The 25,228-nt window shown below is 41.7% G+C and overlaps 1 protein-coding gene across 1 annotated transcript in view; it reads right to left on the bottom strand.

Moving 5' to 3' along the window:
• The window catches only part of LOC136886333 (hemolymph lipopolysaccharide-binding protein-like), a 53,965-nt gene extending 29,061 nt beyond the window's left edge, over positions 1-24,904 (bottom strand). The window contains exons 1-3 of the mRNA XM_068230690.1: positions 24,883-24,904; positions 19,507-19,632; positions 4,697-4,832 (exon numbers count right to left, since the gene is read on the bottom strand). Coding sequence (XP_068086791.1) covers positions 4,697-4,832; positions 19,507-19,632; positions 24,883-24,897 — 277 coding nt within the window. The 5' untranslated portion in view covers positions 24,898-24,904. The remainder of the gene's footprint in view (positions 1-4,696; positions 4,833-19,506; positions 19,633-24,882) is intronic.
• Positions 24,905-25,228: the final 324 nt, after the last annotated feature.

The raw sequence follows: 25,228 nt of genomic DNA, 5'->3' as shown, positions 1-25,228 counted from the left end.
TACTCACAATGCAAAAAACGGGGAACATTCTTAGATTTTCATCGTTCAAAGTAATTTAAAATTTTTGATACAGCCCGAGTACCATATTAAAACCTTCCTCGTTGTTTGAAAGTCAGGGACAGCTTAAAGTGAAAGGAAATGATAAATCTTACTCAACACGTTTAATTCCGGTAGAGTGGTCTTACAGGAGATGAGAATAAGGTATCTGCTCATTTCAAACTTCTGGTAGAGAAGTTCAGGGACGAAGGGCCAGTTTGTTCCTTCCTCGCTCATCTCTAACCACAAAGGGGAAAATATAAGATCGAAACTGTCGCCAAAAGAAAGGCAAGAGCCACAATGGACAGGAAACTGCAGGACTCGCTAGACCAAGAGACCAATGGAGGTCCACCTCTCTCTGTCAATTACAATCAATCTACATACAAACTTTTCGCTACAATCACATTATTCTCTCTGTCGTTACCCACATCGCTGATAATCTAATCAAATATTTCCTCGTCTGCATCAAGCTCTCCGTACACCCCGAAAATTGTTAGCGTGCTCGTCACAGGGGTGCCGGGTCGGGAATTTTAACCATCACTGGTTAATTTCGCCGGCGCGGGGACTGGGTGTCTGTGTCGTCTTTATCATCATTTCATCCTCATCACGACGCGCAGGTCGCCTACGGAAGTCAAATCAAAAGACCTGCACCTGGCGATCCGAACATGTCCTCGGACACTCCCGGCACTAAAAGCCATACACCATTTCATTCACTCCGAAAATATCACTTCTTGAACAGGTTTTTCAACTTTAACATTTTAATAGATAACAAATAACAAATAACTCCCCCTGATATCCATTACATCCTATCTGTACAATAAACACTCCAGTTCCGGAATAAATTCCCGCATCATTACGTCACTTCTTAGACACGATCCAACTCCTTATATAACATGTGCTAAATAAATATCTACTGCGTGCTTCTCCTTACAACTGCCATGTCCATGTACACTCACGTCCTCCCTATATCTCTTATAAACAAACCCCTACTTACACACACACACACACACACACACACACACACACACACACCCCTCACTCTCAGCCTCACACATACCTACACCTTAGTTTCATTTAAAGTACCCCTTCACTCAACATCCCTCCTACAAATGTATCCCACTAATAATAAGCCTATCTACCGTCAGCTTCATAACAAGATTCCACTCTATGTCGGTAGTTATTCCTGCTTGTCGTACGTTGTTCGTACCAACATTGAAACTACCACACAATCCTTACCCTCCTCATTCGTCAATATCTGACTTCCTCCACCTTGGTTCCCTTTCCTCCACGCATTTCTCCCGAGCCTAACTATAGATTCCTCAATGACCAGAGTATCGACCCCTTCCACCTCATTAGATCCCCTCCTCTACCAGTCTCGCTAATCTTGTTTCATGATCGCCTATCCTACTTCTTCCTCCATTTTCTCCCTCTCGTGATCCTCTTCCACGCCCTCTACTCTACGTTTCCCTTTTCTCTGATCTCCCTACTTCCTGTAACACTTTCATTTCCCCCTCTTTCCCTCTGCGTTTTACCAGCGGTGCCTCACGGATACCCTAGTGAAAACTCCCCTTTACTTGATCCCTTTTCCCTCAGTTACCTACCCCTGAAAGATTTAGCGTACCTGTCTTTCGGAACTTCCCCTCCCACTGCTCCCTGTACATTGTTCTTGTTCTCCGTCAAAAGCCTAAACTGTTTTTCGTACTTATCCCACATCGCCCTCCTGTCACCTGCTCTTCGTTTTTGCTATGATCGTCCAATGTAACCTTGAGCTCCGTAGTGTAATAGTTAACGCAATTACTTGCAATTCAAGTGTGCCCATGCTTTTTTCCCACTGCTTTGAGAAACTTAATGTTGGCAGGACTGCAGGTATCTAGTTGAACATGTTCACCTCCATTAGGAGTGCTGCTGGAAAGAACTGCACAACCTCGAGACAAGGACACGAGTTCCAATTACTTACCTTAAGCATTCTTCTCTAACACCACATTTCAAAGGTCTCTACTCTCCTTCTTTGCTTACCATGTTTCTCGGTTCAGACAAACACTTCCACTAACGACGCCTGAATGGTGAGTAGAAGTGTAACCAGTACTTCAGCAGTTACGGGGTACCTAAAACACTACACACACAATAAAACATCCACCGATAACGACACTGGGGAAACTTGATGATAATAAACCAGGAAAGTGGGAAACCTTACCGAGGGCCATGGAGGTGCCAAGGTTGCAGTTTTCCGAAAAGCCAACAGTGATCTCTTGTTTTCAAAATATTATTTACAAAATCGGCAATACACAATAACTTCTGAAACAAATTCGCCAGTACACCAAATCTAGACGCACGATATACAAGTTCTTTGACAAATATAGTTTTAGATGTTCCTTGCCTGAAGTTCAAAGAGTTAAGCAAATACATCTCAGTACAAAAGAAATTCCACAAATACAATATTGAAGGTAAGAGGAAGCACGAAATACTATTACATTTTAGAGTGATGTTAAAACTTGCTTTTCACATCTGATCAACAGAGTGGCGATTAGGGCAAACTCCTGTGATACACCAAGGAAAACTAAATGGACCTTAAAACTGGACAGAAAGCAACAGGGCTTACCCCAAAACTGGCCAGGCTGGTTCCGACGAGACGTTCACGACGTCGAAAACTTCGGCAGGCTCGGCAGGTCAAGACCAAGACGGCTCAGAGACTTAAGACGTCTCACGAAATGCTGGCTAGGACCTTTTAAAGGGAACTCTGGCCTTGCAGTAGCCAATCAGAACACAGGAGCTTGCCCGGATTGACCAATCACAACTCTTTCAGCGGTCGCGATCTTTGAACCATTTTCTCGAACACAAACGATCGCGATCCTTCAATTTCCAGAATAGTAAGATCACATTTCTCGAATGCGTAACTAACAAAGGCCAACAAACCCTGTTCAAAAATGTGTGTCACAGACTTTCTGGACTGTTCCAGTAAATATAGAAATGTAATCTACTAGTTACAAATACAGTATGCTTACACTGTACAGGTTAGGTAGTTACATGGAATACAAATAACACACCAGAAAGGTTTACAAATAAAACCCACTACAAACACTTTCCACTTCCAATATCTTCCTCACCCCAGCCACGCTCGACCTTAACATAATATTACTCGGGGAAAAGGCGATCACTTCTGGAAACGTTCTCACTAACGATACCTGACAGTCACTTCACAAACAACCATGATTTTCTTTAAGTTGACTTTCCAACAACAAACAAAACAAACTGTCACTACACCAAAGGTCCTTTCATCAGCCTGGAGTTCACAGTTTACCTATAAATTTCAAAAATAATAAAGGTGATCTTTGATCCACCTATTCAATAAATACCACATGAATGTCCACATGGATAATCACACTACACTTCAAAATGCTTTTTGATCCTTTTACAAATGCTTTGACTGTTCTACTCTGTCCACCAAAGGATGTACACTCGTTCCTTCTGCCCATTGTTCTCGCTTCCTTGCAAGACAGCGTTCAAAGCCTAGTTCTTAGCCAAGTTATGGATTAATAGATGATACTGATATTGTATTTGTGGAATTTGTTTTGTACTGAGATGTATTTGCTTAACTCTTTGAACTTCAGGCAAGGAACATCTAAAACTATATTTGTCAAAGAACTTGTATATCGTGCGTCTAGATTTGGTGTACTGGCGAATTTGTTTCGAAAGTTAATGTGTATTGCCGATTTCGTAAATAATATTTTGAAAACAAGAGATCACTGTTGGCTTTTCGGAAAACTGCAACTTTCGCACCTCCATGGCCCTCGGTAAGGTTTCCCAGTTTCCTGGTTTATTATCAACAAGTTTCCCCAGTGTTGTTATCGGCGCAGTTCCGCGTAGTTCATCATATGTTTTATTGTGTGTGTAGTGTTTTAGGTACCCTGTAACTGCACTTAATTTCCTCCCTTTAACTGTGTTCGGTGTAGCCGCTGAAGTGCCGGTTACATATTGAAAAATAATTACACTGTACAGGTTAGGTAGTTACATGGAATAGAAATAAAATATTCTATCACAACACACCAGATCATACAGTAAGTACTACTTAAAAATGTTTAAAAATAAAACCTACTACAAACACTTTCCACTTCCAATATATTCTACACCTGAGTCAAGAAGGTTTCGTTTGCAAGAAGGCTTCCCTTAGCAAATCCTATCCTTCGATATATGTCCTGCTAGTTTCTCCTGTCATTGGTTATGCTACTTCCTAGTTTCCGAAATTCCTCTACCACCTTAATCAGTACAATTCCTAGTCCAATATCACCTGCTTTATGTTCTACATTCCACTGCTCATGTTTAAGATTTCTTTCATTTCCTCCAGAACAATGACTACTTTTCTATATCCCACATTGCCTTTTCGATGTACACATTAAACTGTAGGAGAGGCAGACTACACACCTGCCCGCTCGCTGGCGGATTGTTGCTTCCATTATTCTGACTACTACAGTTTCTATTATTCTTCGCTCCCTGTAATTAGTTCCAATCCTCTCCGGAATATCAGAACGCGTTGTCCAGTCTCCTATATCGAACAGGTAGGAGACTGACACGAGCACGCTCCCTAGCTGATAACCGCCCACAAACACTGGGGTCCTACTGCTTTGAGTTAAGGGATACCGAGTGTGTATGAGAGTTTCATTACCGTGTACTGGAGGGTGTACAGTAGTCACCGAAACAAGCTGCTCAACTTCACTGCTATCACATGATCTTCTTTCTTGGTGGACATTCACGGCTAATTCCCATTGCTCCTCCGTCGATGTCAGTCGTCGCGTGTCAACCTGCAACGAAGATCGCAAACCTTAGACATGGAAAATTATAGCCTACATTTAGTTGACAATCCACTGTAATTCCAAGGTGAATATGGAGCACGCATTTGAAACAATCCTGCCTCATCATACTCGTGATAATTTTCTTGCACGTCACAACGGAGGCCGAAGCACAACTATCACATCACATCGCCGTAGCATAGAGTGGAAATTGGAGCCGCAACTTACGGATAACCAACATTGTACTCTCAGATATGCTGTTTGTTCCTTGTTCTTAGATATGACTGAAAATCGCAGTTCCATTTTATTCAGGATATTGTTCGTGTGTTTAAATCTGATTTTATAAAAACCGGATTTTCGGTTTTTTGGACATCATTCTCCTGCTGTGAAATTGGACAACATGTACAACAAGCCATTTGTTTATTAAACGACGCTTCTGATGTCTCATGTCCAGCTTCAATAACCAATTTTGCTGGGTAACTCGTAACTATGTCGAGAATTAACTTTTAAATATTAAATAGCATTTTGTGTTCGGTTGCTCTGCATAGCTGTGAAAAATTTAAGCTCACCAAGAAGATTGACGACGTGCTCCAAGCCTTCGACATCTGCTTACCATAGGTAAAAACAATGTTAGAAGTTTGGATTGGAGGAAATCAACAGCCAATCACAGATAACAGGGAGGGAGTACTTGTTATGATTCCAGGCAGTTTAGCAGTAGATATGATCAGGCTGGACTACTTCTGACAGCTCCAGGCAGTGTAGCAGTAGATATGATCAGGCTGGACTACTTCTGACGGCTCCAGCCAGTGTAGCAGTAGATATGACCTGGTTGGACTACTTCACATGGCTCCAGGCTTTGTAGCAGTAGATATGACCTGCCTGGACTACTTCTTAATGCTCCACGCTTTGTAGCAGTAGATATGACCTGGCTGGCCTACTTCTTAATGTTCCAGGCTTTGTAGCAATAGATATGACCTGGCTCGGCTACTTCTTACGGCTCCAGACAGTGTAGCAGTGGATATGATCAGGCTGGACTACTTCTTACGGCTCCACCCAGTGTAGCAGTAGATATGACCAGGCTGGACTACTTCTTCAGGCTCCAGGCAGTGTAGCAGTAGATAACGTCTGGATGGACTACTTGATATCGGTACGGCTCCAGGTTGTGTACCAATAGATAAGACTTGGCTGGACTACTTTTTATGGACCCAGGCAGTTTTAGTGGAAATATATATTTATATTTATATAAAGAATGAAGATCAGATAAAACCTCTTGGCAGATATGTAAGATATGTCCAGATCAAATCATGCGTTCTTCCTTGATAACGCTGAGGTTTTTCACTTGTGGTACAAAAGGAATTGCAACATTCTGAAGGATTACTCTCGGCAATGGACGTTTATTAATACTCGCAATTTGATTTTGATGGCCAAGAAGGATTGCTTGTGACTTTATAGGGCTCCCTTGAAGGCCGTTGGCAGCAGACCATTCACTAACAGTCAGTAAGTCAATGTTTATTAAGTCTATACTTTCCTGAAGGTCTTGTGCTGTAGAGTCTGTGTAGAGTTGAAGGTCGTCAGCGTACTGCAGTATTTGCAATGTCTTAAATTCGATGATACGCCATTCACAAAAAGTGCGATAAGAAAAGGTCCGAGTACAGAGCTTTGAGGGACTCCTCTATTCACGTGACGCCACGAGGGAAATATTACATATTAGCTTTCACACATTGTTGACGTTCGTGAAGATAGGAATGCATGTATGTATATATGTATGTATGTGTGTACACTCATCACGAGAAAACGGCTGAACAGAATTTAATGAAAATCGGTATGTAAAGTCCGTGGATGAGCCACTAAAATCTAGGCTATAAATAATTTTATTCACGCTGAGTGAAATGATAGTTTAGGGGTTGGCTAAAATTTAATTCTCAAATATTTATATTATTATTGGTCCTATCGATAAATACTACATAACTAAAGTTTTATAGAGTTACATTTCCGACCATTTTTAGTGTACCAGCTGTGATAACAGAAATATTCATGAATTTGTATTGTTGTTACTGAGTCCATATCAACGCCGAGCCACGAGAAATTGGGTTAACCAAATTTAATGAAAATCGGTATATAGAGTTGGGAATAAAAACTACAGGCTAAGCTGGATGAAAATGTGTTTTACGGGGAGGTGCCCAAAATTTAATTTTTAAATACCTATGTTATTGGTCCTATCGAAAAGTACTACGTAATAAATGTTATAGAGAATACAATTTCCGATCATTTTATGTTTCATTCAGTTTTACCGTACCGACTGTGATAAGAGTGGTATTTCAGAGTCGCAAGAAAACTAAATGTGAAGGCCTAAAATGTCGAAAGCGCATAACATTGATCAGCAATATCATTACATTGACTATTGTTTGCTTTGTCTCTACGGGGAGGTGCCCAAAATTTAATTTTTAAATACCTATGTTATTGGTCCTATCGAAAAGTACTACGTAATAAATGTTATAGAGAATACAATTTCCGATCATTTTATGTTTCATTCAGTTTTACCGTACCGACTGTGATAAGAGTGGTATTTCAGAGTCGGAAGAAAACTAAATGTGAAGGCCTAAAATGTCGAAAGCGCATAACATTGATCAGCAATATCATTACATTGACTATTGTTTGCTTTGTCTCTTATGCTGCCACTCATATCCGATAGATGGGATTACTACTGTGTACAGCGTATAAAAGACTGACTGAATATTGGCGGAAAATAGCTGGGGAGTTAGAAATCTTTTTCCTTTAGCATTCCATTCCTCTGGTTCATACATTTCCTGATACTGCTGATACGTAACACACTGGTTCATCATAGTATTCCACCTGTTCGATTTCTACTATGACGCGCTGTTTTGATTGAGCAGTTGCACACTTAGGCCTAAGGCAGAGGCTTACTTATTATTATTAGTAGTAGTAGTAGTAGTAGTAGCAGCAGTATGACCTGGACTTAAAATGATAATTAGGCCTATTCCAAATTATAGCACCACAATTCACTAAATAACTCAAACTTCAACCCTGAAAAGAGCCGTTCCTTAAGAAAATCTTCTCCCTTTTCACATTTATTAGATTCTACATTCATTTTATTCCAAATTAGCAGTGAAAAGGCTTCCTCCTCTGGCTTGGAGGAGAAATTTTCATCCAAGTCATACAGATTTTTCCGCGGCCAGTGTAGTGAATTGAGATTTCCCGACTCATAGAATAATCCTAGGAAACAGATTAGTAAAAGGGAATAATTTTCGCCCTGGGCATGTCCACTATTCGATCCCCCCCCCCCCCGCCGAAAAACGAAGAGAGTTCACGGAAAACGGTTGTCTGCGGCTTGGCCATTCCAGCTCTGGAACTTTGGACTGTTAGATTAGTAGCGTAGTACTGTTCGTTAAAAGTGAAAAAATGTATCGAGTCTTTCATATAATAGCATTGCTTTAAATTGCGCCATTCCTACCGAAACTATTGTAATGATGTATGTTAATTTCAGTTGGGATAAACCATAAAGGCAATATTTCTGAGCATATAAAAAGCAGGTGGAGAGTGAGTGTCTGCCATTACAATGAAAACCCCCAACCTGACAGTGACTGACGGTAGGTAAGCGGGCCTAACATTACAATGAAAATTCCCTAACCCAGTCTTCGTATGAGAAGACGTTTGGTGACCTCCCCGTCGCGTTTCTATGGTAACGTTAAGAGCTGTGCAATTTAATACAATCTTGCTTACAACGTGTACACTACTTAACCTAGAATGATGTATACAGTGTAGAATTTAGTTGCGAAGCACAGGTACATCAGCTAGTATTAAATAAATACGTTGATTGGGGACAATCTTGTCTAACTCCTTTTCTAATACTGGCCTTTTCTTCTACCTGTTTGATGATTATTTTTTAGCTTTGGTTCAGACACAGTTGATAAAACATTCTTCTATCCTTTCAGTCCAGTCCTATTTTCCTCATGGTTCTAAACAGTAGTTCCCAGTTCACATTGTCTAAAGCATTTTCTAAGTCAATGAAGGTAAGATAAGTTGTTCTATTCATTTCCATCCTTCTCTCCACTAACATGCCTAAGGCCAGAATTGATTCTCTTGTTCCTCTGCCTTCTCTAAATCCAAATTAGTCTTCTCCAACATACTTATCTCCTGTTTTGTTCTTGACAATGTTAATGTGTATCTTTGAGCCATGTGTTAATATAGAAAGTGTTCTCTAATTGGTGCGGCCACCTGTCCTTCCTATTTTCTGTATGGTAATGGTTCTGCGTTGTGTGAAATCTTCTGCCACGATTCATCTTTCCTAGCATTCATTTATTACTCTGAATCATTGGTCTTTATGTTGATACCTAAATGTTCCCCTAATTCTGCTGGGATATCATCAACACCGATTGTTTTCCTACATTCAAGCCCCGAATGGCATGTTAAAATTCATGTCTCATGGTTGGAGGACATTGCATTCCTCTTCCACACTCATTGATATCTTCAATTAGATTGTTTTCATTCCTGAAGTCCTTATCATCGTACAGTTCTTCCATGTATTGTTTCCAGCGAGCACATTGTCTACCAGTAATATTCCATTTTTACTACTGCATATTTGGTTCTATTTTTGTAGTGTTGGGCACTGACGTTCTTATAAAATTGATCCTGTTTTCCCTTTTTCTTACTTTCTTCGATCTTTTCAGCAATGCTTTTGGTCCATTTCTCTTTCTCCTCCGCATTTTTCTCTAATCTGACTTTAATCCTTTAACTGAAATCGTCTTTCATCCGGCGACTCCCACGTGTACCTTCTTCTAAGAGGAACTTCAAATAATGTGTTTGTAATTACCATATCATTTTGACTGCAGGAATCTACCGAAGTTTCACCTCTTGCATTTCTTTCCCCCAGACCAAAATTTCCTACTGCCTTGTTGCCTGTACGGGATTTCACTATTTCATTAAAATTGCCCATTATAGCGACATTATCTTTTTCTTAGTTTTAATGGTTCTTCAGTATCCTCATACATAGTCTCCACTTCCTCCAAATCATGAGCCGATGTTGGGAAATATGTGTGAACTATTACCAAGTCCTCAGGTGCATTATTAATTTTCACCATCATTAATATTATTTGACCATTTTCCTCTTATTATAACTGCCACTCCATGCTTTTCCTCTTTTCTCTCCGCCACTTAAATTACTGTAATCTCATCACAGTAGAAGTCTCCATTTCCTTCCCATCTTGCCTGACGTATACCTAATATATCTACCTCGTTGTTCTTCATCTCTTCTTTCAATTTATCCAATTTTCCAGCTTTCAATAGCGTTCGTACGTTCCATGTTCCCACCTTCGTGGCGGTTTTAGGGGGATTTCGCTTGCTAATGACCTGAGAAGCCCTCTTACGTCTCCTACCAGATATTGGGTTCCGAAATCCATCATCAGTAATTAACGTTTCCTCATTAATGTCAGCTCCCATGGTTTGGATTCTACTTGGGATATCCTTAGGATCCTTAATGGAGTGGTTTCCCGTTGCCTTATCCATTATATGCCGTTGACCAATATGTATAGTTTCATCCGCCTTTAGGGGAATTTCTCACCCCAAGGACAAGGGAGTGCCGTGACCTCAATTCGTTCATCCATCCGCAGAGGAGGCTGTTGACGACACTGAAGGGGCCACTTATATCGGCGGCCACTCAGTCCCCTTTTAGTCGCCTTTTACGACAGACAGAGGTTACCGTGGGTGAATTCTAACCCACAGCCCACACCTTACAAAAATGCACTAGAGTAGACACGATCAATAAAATATTCCACAATATGTATTTTTGTTTAGTAGTATCACTTTATGAGATGATAATTGAAATTCCTATAAGTTATGCTTAATACTGGTTACAAGAGATGGCTTTATATTTGGGAATTTACCAGGGACCCAAAGATCAATATAAGCGAAAAGCTCCAGCAGTCCTCAGTATTCTCTGAAATGCAACGCTGTATTATGTGAATTAAACAAAGTACTCAGCACCTTTGGGAATACGGCGCAACATATGTATATTTTTCTTACAAGAAGTCAGTTTCTCATAAAAAGAATCCCGTGATGTCGTTATCGTACCATCTCCTTTAATAGGCTTTTTGGGATGATTTGGGGTCCAATGAATACGAAGACCTCTGGTAACTTTTAACAAATTTATCGCAGAGGGGACAGGTTTATTAACTAAGCGCCAACTACGGAAGAAGATTGCGAATTTCTTAGTAATTCGCACGATGGGCACTTCCACGAGTCAGCAGTGCTAGTAAGATCCTGAACTTCCACATCAGAGATGCCACCACAAAATCCGTGAATCCTCGAATGACGTATCTCACAGAAAAGTTATACACTGGATCTAGCGTCACCTGACTTCCTACATAGACGACAGACAATTGTTCATTATCTTCTGACACACACAATAACAAAGAACAATAACTTAAACATTGAAAATCATACTGGAAATATACGATGCTTGAATACTAACTAAACATGGCTACCGTTCCTTAGTTGGTTTAAAGGACACCTAAAACACAGTATACATTTCAAGGAGAAATTTTACAATCAACGACAAACAAGAAACTACAACAAGATGGCTGTCGTCTTGTTGACATCTAAACTTAAGAATTTAGTGGAAACATTGCATAAAACCTCAACCACGGAGGACAACACAATCACATACGTAAAACACACGAACAAACTTCGCAAACAGTCGGCGAACCCAAAGAAGCACAATTTGGTTGATTTCCATTCAGAGATTGCTTGGCTGAAATGAATGGTCAAATCCACAGCCTCCTTAGAGTAGAGTATGCGAAGTATATATTCTGCTAACTACCAAGTCCTAGCGCATCCGGTGACCATGTCGCGAACAAGCAGACTGCTTGTCTTGGGGCAAGCCGAATAGGAAGAAGGCAGATATAATTTAAATTGCTTGCCTAAGTCCCAGCGATAACACTAGAAATGTAAGTAATTGCTTCTGCTATGAGATACCTCACTGCTATTCCTTGTGCGTTCCTAAAGTCGTTAGTGGTTAGCACATGTAAAGCAGGTTTGGGTTTGATCAGTGCCTTCGTAATACACGGGACGTACTGTAGAAAGCGCGCCAAACCCATCAGCTGATCAATTGAGGCGAGCTAAGTGAATGTTACAAGTTGTATTTGCGATTGTAATTCATAAGGATTGGGAGGATTCTGTGGATAACTGTGACTGTTGAAAGGCATAACTTTACATTAATTTAAGTACTGTATATTGGATGTTTCTTCTTCAAACTTATCACATCAGAATTTACGTAGATAATAAGACAGTAGAGGAGCAAAGACAGTTCAACTCCCGGAAATGAGTCAGCACTTTCTTGCTGAGTCAGCAACCCAGGTCTAGTAGTGTAGCAATGCAGGTTCCAATGCAAGGTCATTAGTTATAGTAGGTGAGCAATGTCGATTTGCGGATTTTGCATAAGAGAGCGACTCTAACCCTACATTCGCTATCTTGAAGGGCCTAACCTTACTCTAAAGCCTAGTTGCCCTTCCCGACGCCTAAGAGAGCGAGCCTACGCTCACAACCGCCAATTTGATAAGGGACTATCCTTAGTTTTAAGCCATTTGCATCAGATGGCGGCTATACACAAGCTCTTTTAGAGTAAGCTAGCTGAGGGACCTACTGCGCAAGACAGCTTCTTGTGGGACGCCATAGGAGCGCTTGCGCAGGATGGCGGCAGCTCTTATGAGACGACGTAGTGGCGCTTGCCCAAGATGGTGGCTGCACTTATGTGACGGCCTAGAAGCGCTTGCGCAAGATGGCGGCTGCTCTTTTGAGACGGCTTACAGGCGCTTGCGCAGGATGGCGGTTATACATAGCCTCTTATGAGACGGCCTATGGGCGTTTGCGCTAGATGGCGGCTGCTCTTAAGAGAAGGCTTAGGGACGCTTGCGCAAGATGGCGGCTCTATATAGACGTCTTAGGGGCGCTTGTGGAAGATGGCGGCTATACACAAGCTCTTTTAGAGAAAGCTAGCTGAGGGACCTACTGCGCAAGATGGCGGCTGTACACAGACTCTTAAGGCCTATGGGCGATTGCGCAAAATGGCGGCTATACACAGGCTCTTATGGAGAAAGATGGCGGTCATGGTCGATTGCACAAGATGGCGGCTATACACTGGCTTCTTTGGAGAAAGATGACGGCTATGGGTGATTGCACAAGATGGCGGCTATACACGGACTTCTTTGGAGAAAGATGACGGCTATTGGTGATTGCACAAGATGGCGGCTATACACGGACTTCTTTGGAGAAAGATGACGGCTATGGGTGATTGCACAAGATGGCGGCTATACACAGGCTCTTATGGAGAAAGATGGCGGTCATGGTCGATTGCACAAGATGGCGGCTATACACTGGCTTCTTTGGAGAAGGATTACGGCTATGGGTGATTGCACAAAATGGCGGCTATACACGGGCTTCTTTGGAGAAAGATGACGGCTATGGGTGATTGCACAAGATGGCGGCTATACACGGACTTCTTTGGAGAAAGATGACGGCTATGAGCGATTGCACAAGATGGCGGCTATACACGGACTTCTTTGGAGAAAGATAACGGCTATGGGCGATTGCACAAGATGGCGGCTATACACGGACTTATTTGGAGAAATATGACGGCTATGGGTGATTGCACAAAATGGCGGCTATACACGGGCTTCTTTGGAGAAAGATGACGGCTATGGGTGATTGCACAAGATGGCGGCTATACACGGACTTCTTTGGAGAAAGATGACGGCTATGGGTGATTGGACAAGATGACGGCTATACACGGACTTCTTTGGAGAAAGATGACGGCTATGGGTGATTGCACAAGATGGCGGCTATACACGGACTTCTTTGGAGAAATATGACGGCTATGGGTGATTGCACAAAATGGCGGCTATACACAGGCTTCTTTGGAGAAAGATGACGGCTATGGGTGATTGCACAAGATGGCGGCTATACACGGACTTCTTTGGAGAAAGATGACGGCTATGGGTGATAGCACAAGATGACGGCTATACACGGACTTCTTTGGAGAAAGATGACGGCTATGGGTGATTGCACAAGATGGCGGCTATACACGGACTTCTTTGGAGAAATATGACGGCTATGGGTGATTGCACAAGATGACGGCTATACACGGACTTCTTTGGAGAAAGATAACGGCTATGGGCGATTGCACAAGATGGCGGCTCTACACAGGCTCTTATGGAGAAAGATGGCGGTCATGGTCGATTGCACAAGATGGCGGCTATACACTGGCTTCTTTGGAGAAAGATGACGGCTATGGGTGATTGCACAAGATGGCGGCTATACACGGACTTCTTTGGAGAAATATGACGGCTATGGGTGATTGCACAAAATGGCGGCTATACACGGGCTTCTTTGGAGAAAGATGACGGCTATGGGTGATTGCACAAGATGGCGGCTATACACGGAATTCTTTGGAGAAAGATGACGGCTATGGGTGATTGCACAAGATGACGGCTATACACGGACTTCTTTGGAGAAAGATGACGGCTATGGGTGATTGCACAAGATGGCGGCTATACACGGACTTCTTTGGAGAAATATGACGGCTATGGGTGATTGCACAAGATGACGGCTATACACGGACTTCTTTGGAGAAAGATAACGGCTATGGGCGATTGCACAAGATGGCGGCTCTACACAGGCTCTTATGGAGAAAGATGGCGGTCATGGTCGATTGCACAAGATGGCGGCTATACACTGGCTTCTTTGGAGAAAGATGACGGCTATGGGTGATTGCACAAGATGGCGGGTATACACGGACTTCTTTGGAGAAAGATGACGGCTATTGGTGATTGCACAAGATGGCGGCTATACACGGACTTCTTTGGAGAAAGATGACGGCTATGGGTGATTGCACAAGATGGCGGCTATACACAGGCTCTTATGGAGAAAGATGGCGGTCATGGTCGATTGCACAAGATGGCGGCTATACACTGGCTTCTTTGGAGAAGGATTACGGCTATGGGTGATTGCACAAGATGGCGGCTATACACGGACTTCTTTGGAGAAAGATAACGGCTATGGGCGATTGCACAAGATGGCGGCTATACACGGACTTCTTTGGAGAAAGATGACGGCTATGGGTGATTGAACAAGATGGCGGCTATACACTGGCTTCTTTGGAGAATGATGTCGGCTATGGGTGATTGCACAAGATGGCGGCTATACACGGACTTCTTTGGAGAAAGATGACGGCTATGGGCGATTGCACAAGCAGGCGGCTGTACATGGCCTCTTGTGGATAAAGATGACGGCTATGGGCGATTCCGCAAGATGACGATTATACATAGGCCCAGCTATACGTGGGCTCTGATAAGAATGTCTAGTGCCATAAGAAATAAATTAGTTACATTTAATTTCCTAGCAGTCGAACAAATTATCTGATAAACATGTAACTTGAAATTTGGGTTCCAAAATATACTATCTGAATGTGTTGGCATGAGTTATAAGCATGTAGCTCATGCGGAAAGTGAAATAAACAGTTCGGGTAGCGCTATAAGAAATACATTGCTTACATTTAAGCCCCTAGCAGTGGAAAAAATTATCGCATAAAAATGTATTTGAAATATCGGTTCTGAAACATATAATTTCAATCTGTTAGCATAGGCTATAAGCTTGCAGCTTATGCATGAGTGACATCAAACCGGACGCCTGAACAAATTATCGTAAAAACATGTAACATTAAATATCGGTTCGGAAACATATTACTTCACTGTGTTGGTATAGGTTACAAGCTTGTATCTCATGGAGGAGCGAAAACAAACAGAACGCCTGGAGCCATAAGAAATACATTGCTTACATTTAAGCCCCTGGCTGTCGAACAAATTATCGGATTAAAATGTAACTTGATATTTCGGTTCGGAAATATACTATTTGAATCTGTTGGCATGCGATATAAGCCTGTAGGTCATGCGTAAAGTGAAATAAGAAATGCATAACTTACATTTAAGCCCCTAGCATTCAAAAAATTATCGCTTAAACATGTAACATGAAATATCGAATTGTTTCAAATTGCTCGTAGCTTTGGTTACAAACAAGAGCACGTAGAATTTCAAATTTCACACACCCACGTGCCTAAGGTAGCAAATAAAAGCACGTGGAATTTCAAATTTCGCGCAGTCGCGTGACTGAGGTAGCACCCATGAGGATTTAGCCCAGTCAAGATGCTCTTTTATTTAAGGATGGCCTCTGACAGCTGTCAAAAAGCGCATGGAATTTCAAATTGCCCGCCACTACGTGTCTAAGGTATTAGCTATGCTCTCTTGTTTAAAGATGGCCGCTGAAAGCTGACAAAAGAGCACGTGGAATTTCAAATTGCCCGCCACCACGTTCCTAAGGTGGTAGCTATGAAGTTTAGTGCCGTAAATATGGCAGCACTGAGGTTAGCGAAGCGTGCTTATTTAAATATGGCAGTTGTCAGCTTGACAGCAGTCAAAAAACCGCATGCCTTTGTTTACAAACTAGATCATGTGGTCGTGACGTCACGGTCACGTTGTCATGGCGTCACGGGGTCAATGACCTTTTGCCGGGGTCAATGACCTCGGGTGCTGACGCCAAGTGTTTGGGATCCCCACTGCTCCACTACTCATTCATTCTGGTGCGTGTAGTATTTCATGGTTGTTTCCGGCCACCGCTCAGTCTACTATTTCGTGACTTAATACTATCTTTGCTTCTTTTGGTCCTTGCCAATATATAGTTTCCGATAATGCTAAGGCTTTCACATCCAACCTCTTCCGAAAAGTCTGTTTTGACCTGTCTATTTCACAATTTCTTCTTATTACCCTGAACCATCTCTGGCTGAGCGGGTTAATCGTAATCTTCGATCGGCATTGATTGCTTTTCACCATGAAGATCATTCCAGGTGGGATACTTCGTTGGATTGGTTACCTTTTGCTTTAAATTCAGCTGTTCATGAGTCACACAAGTTCACCCCTGCCTCGTCCGGCTCCACGGCTAAATGGTTGGCGTGCTGTCCTTTGGTCACAAGGGACCCGGGTGCGATTCCCGGTAGGGTCGGAAAATTTAACCATAATTGGTTAATTTCTCTGGCACAGGGGCTGGGTTTATGTGTCGTCTTCATCATCATTTAATCCTCATCACGACACGGAGGTCGCCCAGAGGTGTCACATCAAAAGACCTGCACCTGGCGAGGCGATCAAGTCCTCGGACACTCCTAGCACTAAAAGCCATACGCCATTTCATTTTACCCCTGCCTGTCTCAAGTTTGTTCCTGCCCACACCTCTCTCTAATCTTTGGTCACTTAAGGAAATAGATCCCGATATTATTAGAGATCTAAGGATAAAGGCCAAAAGTAACCTTAAAGCTTCTCGCGAAAAGGTTATGGGAAGGTATGATCGTGGAGGGAGGCCCACCAATTTAAAAGTCGGAGATAAGGTTATGGTAAAAATAAATTGTAGCTGCGGGCAAGCTTGCCCCCAGATTTCATGGGCCATGTATTACTTTTGATTTCCTAACCCCTGTCTCCCTATTGGTCAGCAACCCAGCCACTGAGAGGATATTTAGGGTTGACCTTTCTCAAGTGCAACCAGTATAAACTCCACACAGGCAACTAAATCTTGTCAGTAAGAGAAGGTTATTTTTCTTTCAAAACAGTTTGGAATTTTAAAATAGGTAACTTTATATTGTAATATGGAGGCCTTCTGCCACGACCATGACGGAATTATCTTGTAAACCTTCCCCTCTATTAAATATGTGCCTGTTTGCCATGTCCTGGTGGCCATTATCTAGCCCCCGTGTCCAAATTCCGGCCTACTGACACACTCATCATCATTTATCTATATTATTTAATAGTTGAAATTTTGTTTTTTATCATTTCTACATATGATTGCAATATAAAAAAACACTAATAGTGTTTCCTAAATATATTTTAATTTCTAATTTCTTTCATATATTGAATATGTGGCATTATGGTTTTTCCGATAAAGTAATGAATATGTAAGAACATTTTCAGAAATAAAAAATATACAAATAATGATGACGTTGATGATGATGATGATGATGATGACGAATACAAAAAAATAAAAATGCTACATTGTTTTATTTTTAACTTTTTGTCTTATGAAAGGTGAATGTGGTATTAATGTTATGACAGAGTTTATTGGTTTGGCACCAAAAATGTATGCATATGTGACAGAAAATTCTCAATCTCCAAATAAAGGCGAAAGGTGTACGTTCAATCCCAGGCAGCCATTTACAATTTCCACACTATCGTAAGATACTAGCATCTACAAATGCAGTTTCTTGTGGACAGATGAGAATACCATCACACATACATAATGTTTTTGCTACTGAACAGAACAAATGTTCATTAATTCCATATGAAGATAAATGTCAGTGGAATAGTGATTCCCTTATGAATGTACCATAGGGGTACAAAGACGTGTAGGTGTTGTTATGCCTTGATATTTTTATGTATATAGTATTCATGAATCTTTCATTGTTGTAAATACAATAATTATGTGTAAAAAGGGGAAAATTATCTAAAAAGATCATTACATCATCATTCATTTTAAAATTACATTTTCAATTTCTATAATCACGATGTAAAATTATAAAAAATATATTCTCTAGATTTTTTACATTTCTCCTTACCCGACCCGTCGTTATTCATCATGCTCTCTCTACTCCATGCTCACCAGATTGATATTATAACAATAACGTAAGTATATCTGTAGCAAAAACGGGGTGAAAAACAAAATTAGGATTTAGCTTTAAAACTATGCACTGTGAGGAGAGGTCTTGGCAAAAGTGGAGTCGGGAACTTATTCACATGGCTAAGACCCGTCAAGGTGATAGCAGTGAGGTTAGGGTTCGTTGCCATTTTGAAAATTCCGAACACGTAGCTAAGTTCCGTCGAGATAACAGCTGTGAGGTTAGCGATACTTCGATAGGGAGGGTGGGCATGTCGAGAAGGGCAGCTAGCCTTAAAACTAGGCTCCTCTGACCTCTTCTGAAAATGCTGACGCCGATGTCATTGTTTTTGAATCCGTCTTGCTCTACTATTAAAACTATATTATTATTATTATTGTTATTATTATTATTATTATTATTATTATTATTATTATTATTATTATTATTGTTGTTGTTGTTGTTGTACGTTTATTGTCTCCATATTCCTATTAATACATAATAATTATTTGTTGGGTAAACTGAAGACAAAATCCCTCGAGCTTTGACCGTGTAAATCACACTTCAAACCTACATAGATAAAATTACATAGACCTGACTTGCGAGATGTGATGAGATTAGAGTTGGTAATGATCTCACCTGTTATATTAATACAACATATGTGAATATTTCATGATTAAAAAGTACATACATATTATGTCCTTGCATTGCACTGGTCGGACGGAGAAAACAGTTCACCTCTTTGCGTGACGTCATCGGAGCTACAGAACGGACTGTATATCGCGAAGGCAGTGGTTTGATGCACTTTGATATCAAGTACCTGTTAGATTAATTCCACGAACTGTATTACTGTGACTTGAAAGCTGGATTAAATTCGAATGGCGCATGCAAACATTTTGATTAAAAAGCCCTAAGAAACATGTATTTATAACATAAAATATTATTCATCCAACACAGAAGCACAACTATGCAGTTGAGAATATACGGTACCGTTATCATCCAATGTCCACTGGCGTTCTTGCGGCCATGCACGGACACGTCCAACTTAGAGCCCACAGACGATGCACAGTGATCTGCGCTCGCCAGTGTAACTGCTAGCATCAAGGGCAAGAGAACCTGGAAGAGGTACAGAGTTCAACAGTTAACTATTACTAAAATGACATTCTAAAGGAGGTCGTGACAGAAAATTTGGTACTTCAAGGCAGAACACTGATTTCGGTTTCATCTATCCATCCTCAGTCAAACAAACACATAACTTTAGATCTTCAGCCCAGTTTGAAAACTTTGATAGTCAGTTAACAAAACAGCGCGCAATATTTACCTGTGTAATGTAATCGTCTGTTTCCCGGTGCAGTTTTATGTGTTCTGACAGGATTCATGAACTTGATCCTAACTACTTGTTCATTATCATCATGAGAGCTTCATGAACTTTGTTGTAGGTAATTGTTAAATTATCTGACCATTCCACGTCCCTTGCTATATTTCCTCCCTGTCGTGGCCTATATTTCTATAACGGAGTAAGACTACAGCTCCATCTAGTCCAAGTAACTATTGTGCGGAGAACTCGTCCTGTGGTAATTTCTCACTGAACACTGATTGCAATTACTTGCACGGGGCAGAGATCGTAAGGTGCAGAGATGATATTTACCAATACAATATATTCGGAATTGGATTTTCTTTCCTTTCTAACTATTTGAACGTGAACCAAGAAATGGAATTTCAACGCTCGAGAAATTTACAATAAGGAGCTCGAATGTTCTGATATTTAACAACATATCTGGGGGAGAGGACTCATGTCTGTCAGAGTCTGATGACCAGTAGGTTTCGGGGTATTATTAGGCTAGTCTTTACAAATGGAAAACTCATACTTCGCGTAAAGAAGCCATAGCTTCAGGAGCACATGTCATAGGTCAGGGATCGAACCCTGGTATCCAATCCATAAATTGTTTTGCAAACGATACACAGAATCGAAAGGAGCCGTAGCTTCTAGTTTTACATTAGACTGGGCTCGAACCCTCGATTCTAGTTCACAATGATTTTACAATACGCCTGTTTTCGGGGCAGTGTAATACATTATTCACAATTGTCTGACATCACAGACCCTTAACGCAGAAAGGGTATTTTACCCATGGGGTTAGTATTACCTGGTTACCCTCTCTATATTAAGGAAACCGAACACCAGAGAATAAGCCCTACATGTATTTTACAGAAATGCGGACACCCTAATAGTCGCATGCTTGCTATAAACATCGAAATCCTCCCGAGATTCACATATTTAATGTTCTGCCATACCTTGTTAATTAGCTCATGTTCGGGCTACTGCCTCGCCACACACAAGTCAATCACTACAAGAAACCTTAGCTCAAAAATTCACTCTTTAAATAGAGTAACAGCCGCTGTTTCTGGAAGGATACATTTGTATACATTTCGATTGGATAATCTATTTGATATCACATAATTTGATAGGCTGATGAAATTGTTGACAGATTTGATAACTTCTGAATGATTGAAAGAAAAACTGACTGGCGATAGCTTACCCAAGTTCCAAATACCAACTTCCATTCGGGTTGTTAATGTGCTTTCAACAACAACGAGCAGAACAAAATCGATGATAGGGACTCTTGTCTCAGAAAGGCAAATTACTTGAATATCTGACGGTTCAAGGTATTTCACACAGGTGACAGCATATACAACTTTACGAGGCCACAATATCGATACAGTGAACATAAATGCCAGTAATAACTACAACTTCTCCTCTAGTATTCTACCATACATCTTCTCTAAATGTGCCCATGTTGGACATAATTACCTATTTATCTCGGAGCACTTCCCCAGTTACTTGGCTGCTTGCATGAAGGAGCTATACCAAATTAATTCAGAGTCTCTATAGTATCCCCAGCTTGACATGTGGTGCGCGGAAGCTGAAGAAAATATTCTTTATAGTTATATTGGACACATCTTCAAAGTTTCAAACTGTTCTGATAGAAGAAAATTTGTGTTTAGGAAAATTTCTTTCCGTGAGGATCAACTAGCAGGGTTCAAGCAAGATACGGCAGATATTTTATATTCAGGAGGTCGGATGGACTGCATCGCTATTACCTTCGCAGGCGTATTAACAGGGCTGTACAAGTAAGAGAGGGCTGTTTGACTAGAATTGTTGCCTACATTTCAAGAAAGTAAAACCAGTGCAATAGAGCAGGTGGAGCATTATCTGGTCATATTATGATTAAGAGCGGATCCCGCAAGGCAGTTTTACTGAACGGCGGTGTTTTCTTGTATGTTAATTACTGTGTCGATGCTATGAAAATAGATCAAGTACCTAGCTGCGCTTTACACATCTCTTCACATAGTTATGGGTGTATTTAGCGGTCGCAGTAAGGATGTAAACCAGAGGCATATGAGTTGTTCGTAAGACCCGTTCAGCGTGTGAGAGACTCACCAGGATTACTTGACTCAAGAACAACATGAAAAGATCCACAGGAGAGCAGCGCGATTTGCTCTGGGTGGCTTCCGACAAAGAGTAGTGTAATGAAAATATTGGAAACTTCGAGCTGGGAAGACTTGGGAGTAAGGGAACAAACAGCTGAGCTGTAATACGTCAACTCACGGACACTCATATTACACACACATAACTCTATACATGGACATTGTCAGGGATAGTGTTTTAAGTGCTATGCCTGCATGACCTAAGCGCCATCATAGTCCTGATTCTGTGGCCTCTTAGCACACTTTACACGCACATTCTTTGAGGAAGGAATACTGTAGAAATAAACTGACGACATGCAGCAGATCTTGTCGAAGGTGGTGTGAGGAAAGCCATCGTCAGAAGATTAGAAGCATTTGAAATGCGGGTATACTCTATTGACCAGGATGAATAGAAATGTGCAGCTCCACTACCCTGGTCGTATCATTAGGGAAGATCAAGAAAAGAGGAGTCCTGCGAGATCCCGCACGTGTTGGCTGAGGAATCTTCGACTGTAGTTCAGCCAACAGCAAAACTAAGATCCAAAGTCCAATGACGGATACTATCCAGTGTGGTACTAATAATTCCGGCAGACAGAGCGTCCAAAGAGACGGGAGGATAAACGTGGAACTGATCATTACTACATGCATTGAGTAATGTACTATTAATAAGGATTGTCCCTCTATAGCTCATGTGGAGAGACCGCACTTAACTGTATAGCTTGGTGCCTGCTGCAAATGATCTCCTGAAAGCCTCTCTATAGCTCGTGTGGAGAGACCGCACTTAACTGTATAGCTTGGTGCCTGCTGCAAATGAGCTGCTGATAGCCTCTCTATAGCTCGTGTGGAGAGACCGCACTTAACTGTATAGCTTGGTGCCTGCAGCAAATGAGCTCCTGTAAGCCTCTCTTTGCTCTTCTCTATTGCTCGTGTGGAGAGACCGCACTTAACTGTATAGCTTGGTGCCTGCTGCAAATGAGCTCCTGAAAGTCTCTCTTTGCTCTCCTCTATTGCTCGTGTGGAGAGACCGCACTTAACTGAATAGCTTGGTGCCTACTGACCGCACTTAACTGTATAGCTTGGTGCCTGCTCCAAATGAGCTCCTGAAAGTCTCTCTTTGCTCTCCTCTATTGCTCGTGTGGAGAGGCCGCACTTAACTGTATAGCTTGGTGCCTGCAGCAAATGAGCTCCTGAAAGTCTCTCTTTGCTCTCCTCTATTGCTCGTGTGGAGAGGCCGCACTTAACTGTATAGCTTGGTGCCTGCTCCAAATGAGCTCCTGAAAGTCTCTCTTTGCTCTCCTCTATTGCTCGTGTGGAGAGGCCGCACTTAACTGTATAGCTTGGTGCCTGCAGCAAATGAGCTCCTGTAAGCCTCTCTTTGCTCTTCTCTATTGCTCGTGTGGAGAGACCGCACTTAACTGTATAGCTTGGTGCCTGCTGCAAATGAGCTCCTGAAAGTCTCTCTTTGCTCTCCTCTATTGCTCGTGTGGAGAGACCGTACTTAACTGTATAGCTTAGTGCCTGCTGCAAATGAGCTCCTGAAAGTCTCTCTTTGCTCTCCTCTATTGCTCGTGTGGAGAGACCGCACTTAACTGAATAGCTTGGTGCCTACTGACCGCACTTAACTGTATAGCTTGGTGCCTGCTCCAAATGAGCTCCTGAAAGTCTCTCTTTGCTCTCCTCTATTGCTCGTGTGGAGAGGCCGCACTTAAGTGTATAGCTTGGTGCCTGCTGCAAATGAGCTCCTGAAAGTCTCTCTTTGCTCTCCTCTATTGCTCGTGTGGAGAGACCGCACTTAACTGTATAGCTTGGTGCCTGCTGCAAATGAGCTCCTGAAAGTCTCTCTTTGCTCTCCTCTATTGCTCGTGTGGAGAGACCGCACTTAACTTGCTCTCCTTCGACTTGTCTCCACCACTGACAGCTTACCCTTGTGTTACATCACGTTCCCTTGTTTGAACATTCATCAATCACAAAATATCTCACTCAAATTCTGTGGAAATTCCACTGCTCTATAGAGATATTTCGTCCTTTAATTGCCCAGCTCCATGGCGAAATGGTTTTGTACAATAGGTACCGGGTCAGATTAGCTGCCGTGTCGAGATTTTAACCTAAATTGGTTAATCGGGGGCCGTGTGTTTGTGATGTCTTCTTAAGTAGGAGCCGCATCCCCGAGACATTCAAGTCACCTATAAGACCTGCACCAGGCCTGCTCGGAGGATATTCGCCATTATTATTATTATTATTATTATTATTATTATTATTATTATTATTATTATTATTATTATTATTACTTGTCCAACCCATGTACCGTTTTCTCTACGGGGTCGTGTATGAAGTGAGATGAATCTGTCGTGGCGGTTTTGTTATGACCGAATATCCTTTCTTATCAGAAAAGTTAATGAGATGAAATATGATGGTAAGAGAGGAGAGGGTGAGACCCAGCGCTGGCACATAGCCTACGCCTACTCCTGTCGAATAGCAGCAAGGGGACTGCTCATGGCTTAACGTCTCCATCCAACGGTTGAATCACCAGCAACAGCGTCATATGCTCTCACTCCGTATGAGCACTGCGGATACGTTTGGAATTTAATCAAGGCTTATCCAGTGCTTAGAAATAGGATACCAGCAATTCTCCTACCCTGCCGGCCAATATTCTGATTCTGAACTTTTTTTCCACTAACGGGACTCGAACCGGGTAACCACGTTGTCAGAGCGTTTAGACTTCAACGCCCTAACGATCATGGCTACGAGGCGGTCTATTATTATTATTATTATTATTATTATTATTATTATTATTATTATTATTATTATTATTATTATTATTGTGAATGTCCACTCCAAGCCTGACATCAACTCTTCCTTGACCCCTTGTTATCAGCTACAGAGAAATAAACAAATACTCACCAAGAGAAGCGACATCCTTACGAGTTCTGACAGTGATATCTTTAGCTCTGGCTTGCTATTTATTTCATTGACTTGAGTGTTCAGAAAGTCCCGCATGCTGAATCCAGCCAGCTCGCTTGCCGACTGGATGACCTCTCCAACCTTCGACGTCATATTCCGATAACCGAGCTGAGATTTATCGCGCAAAAATACTATCTGTGCGAGCCTGTAACAAAAAACTATGGATAAAGACCAGATTTTAACAAATCTCTTGTATTTTGTGACCAGAAATTAAATAATAAGGTAACAATTAGTTTAACTTTATGTTTGGTTCGATATTCGATAACTGTCTGGGCCTCCAGCGAGC

The sequence above is a fragment of the Anabrus simplex genome, chromosome X (genome assembly GCF_040414725.1).
Source record: "Anabrus simplex isolate iqAnaSimp1 chromosome X, ASM4041472v1, whole genome shotgun sequence".
Lineage (NCBI taxonomy): Eukaryota > Metazoa > Arthropoda > Insecta > Orthoptera > Tettigoniidae > Anabrus > Anabrus simplex.
This window is presented reverse-complemented; position numbering and strand designations above follow the sequence as displayed.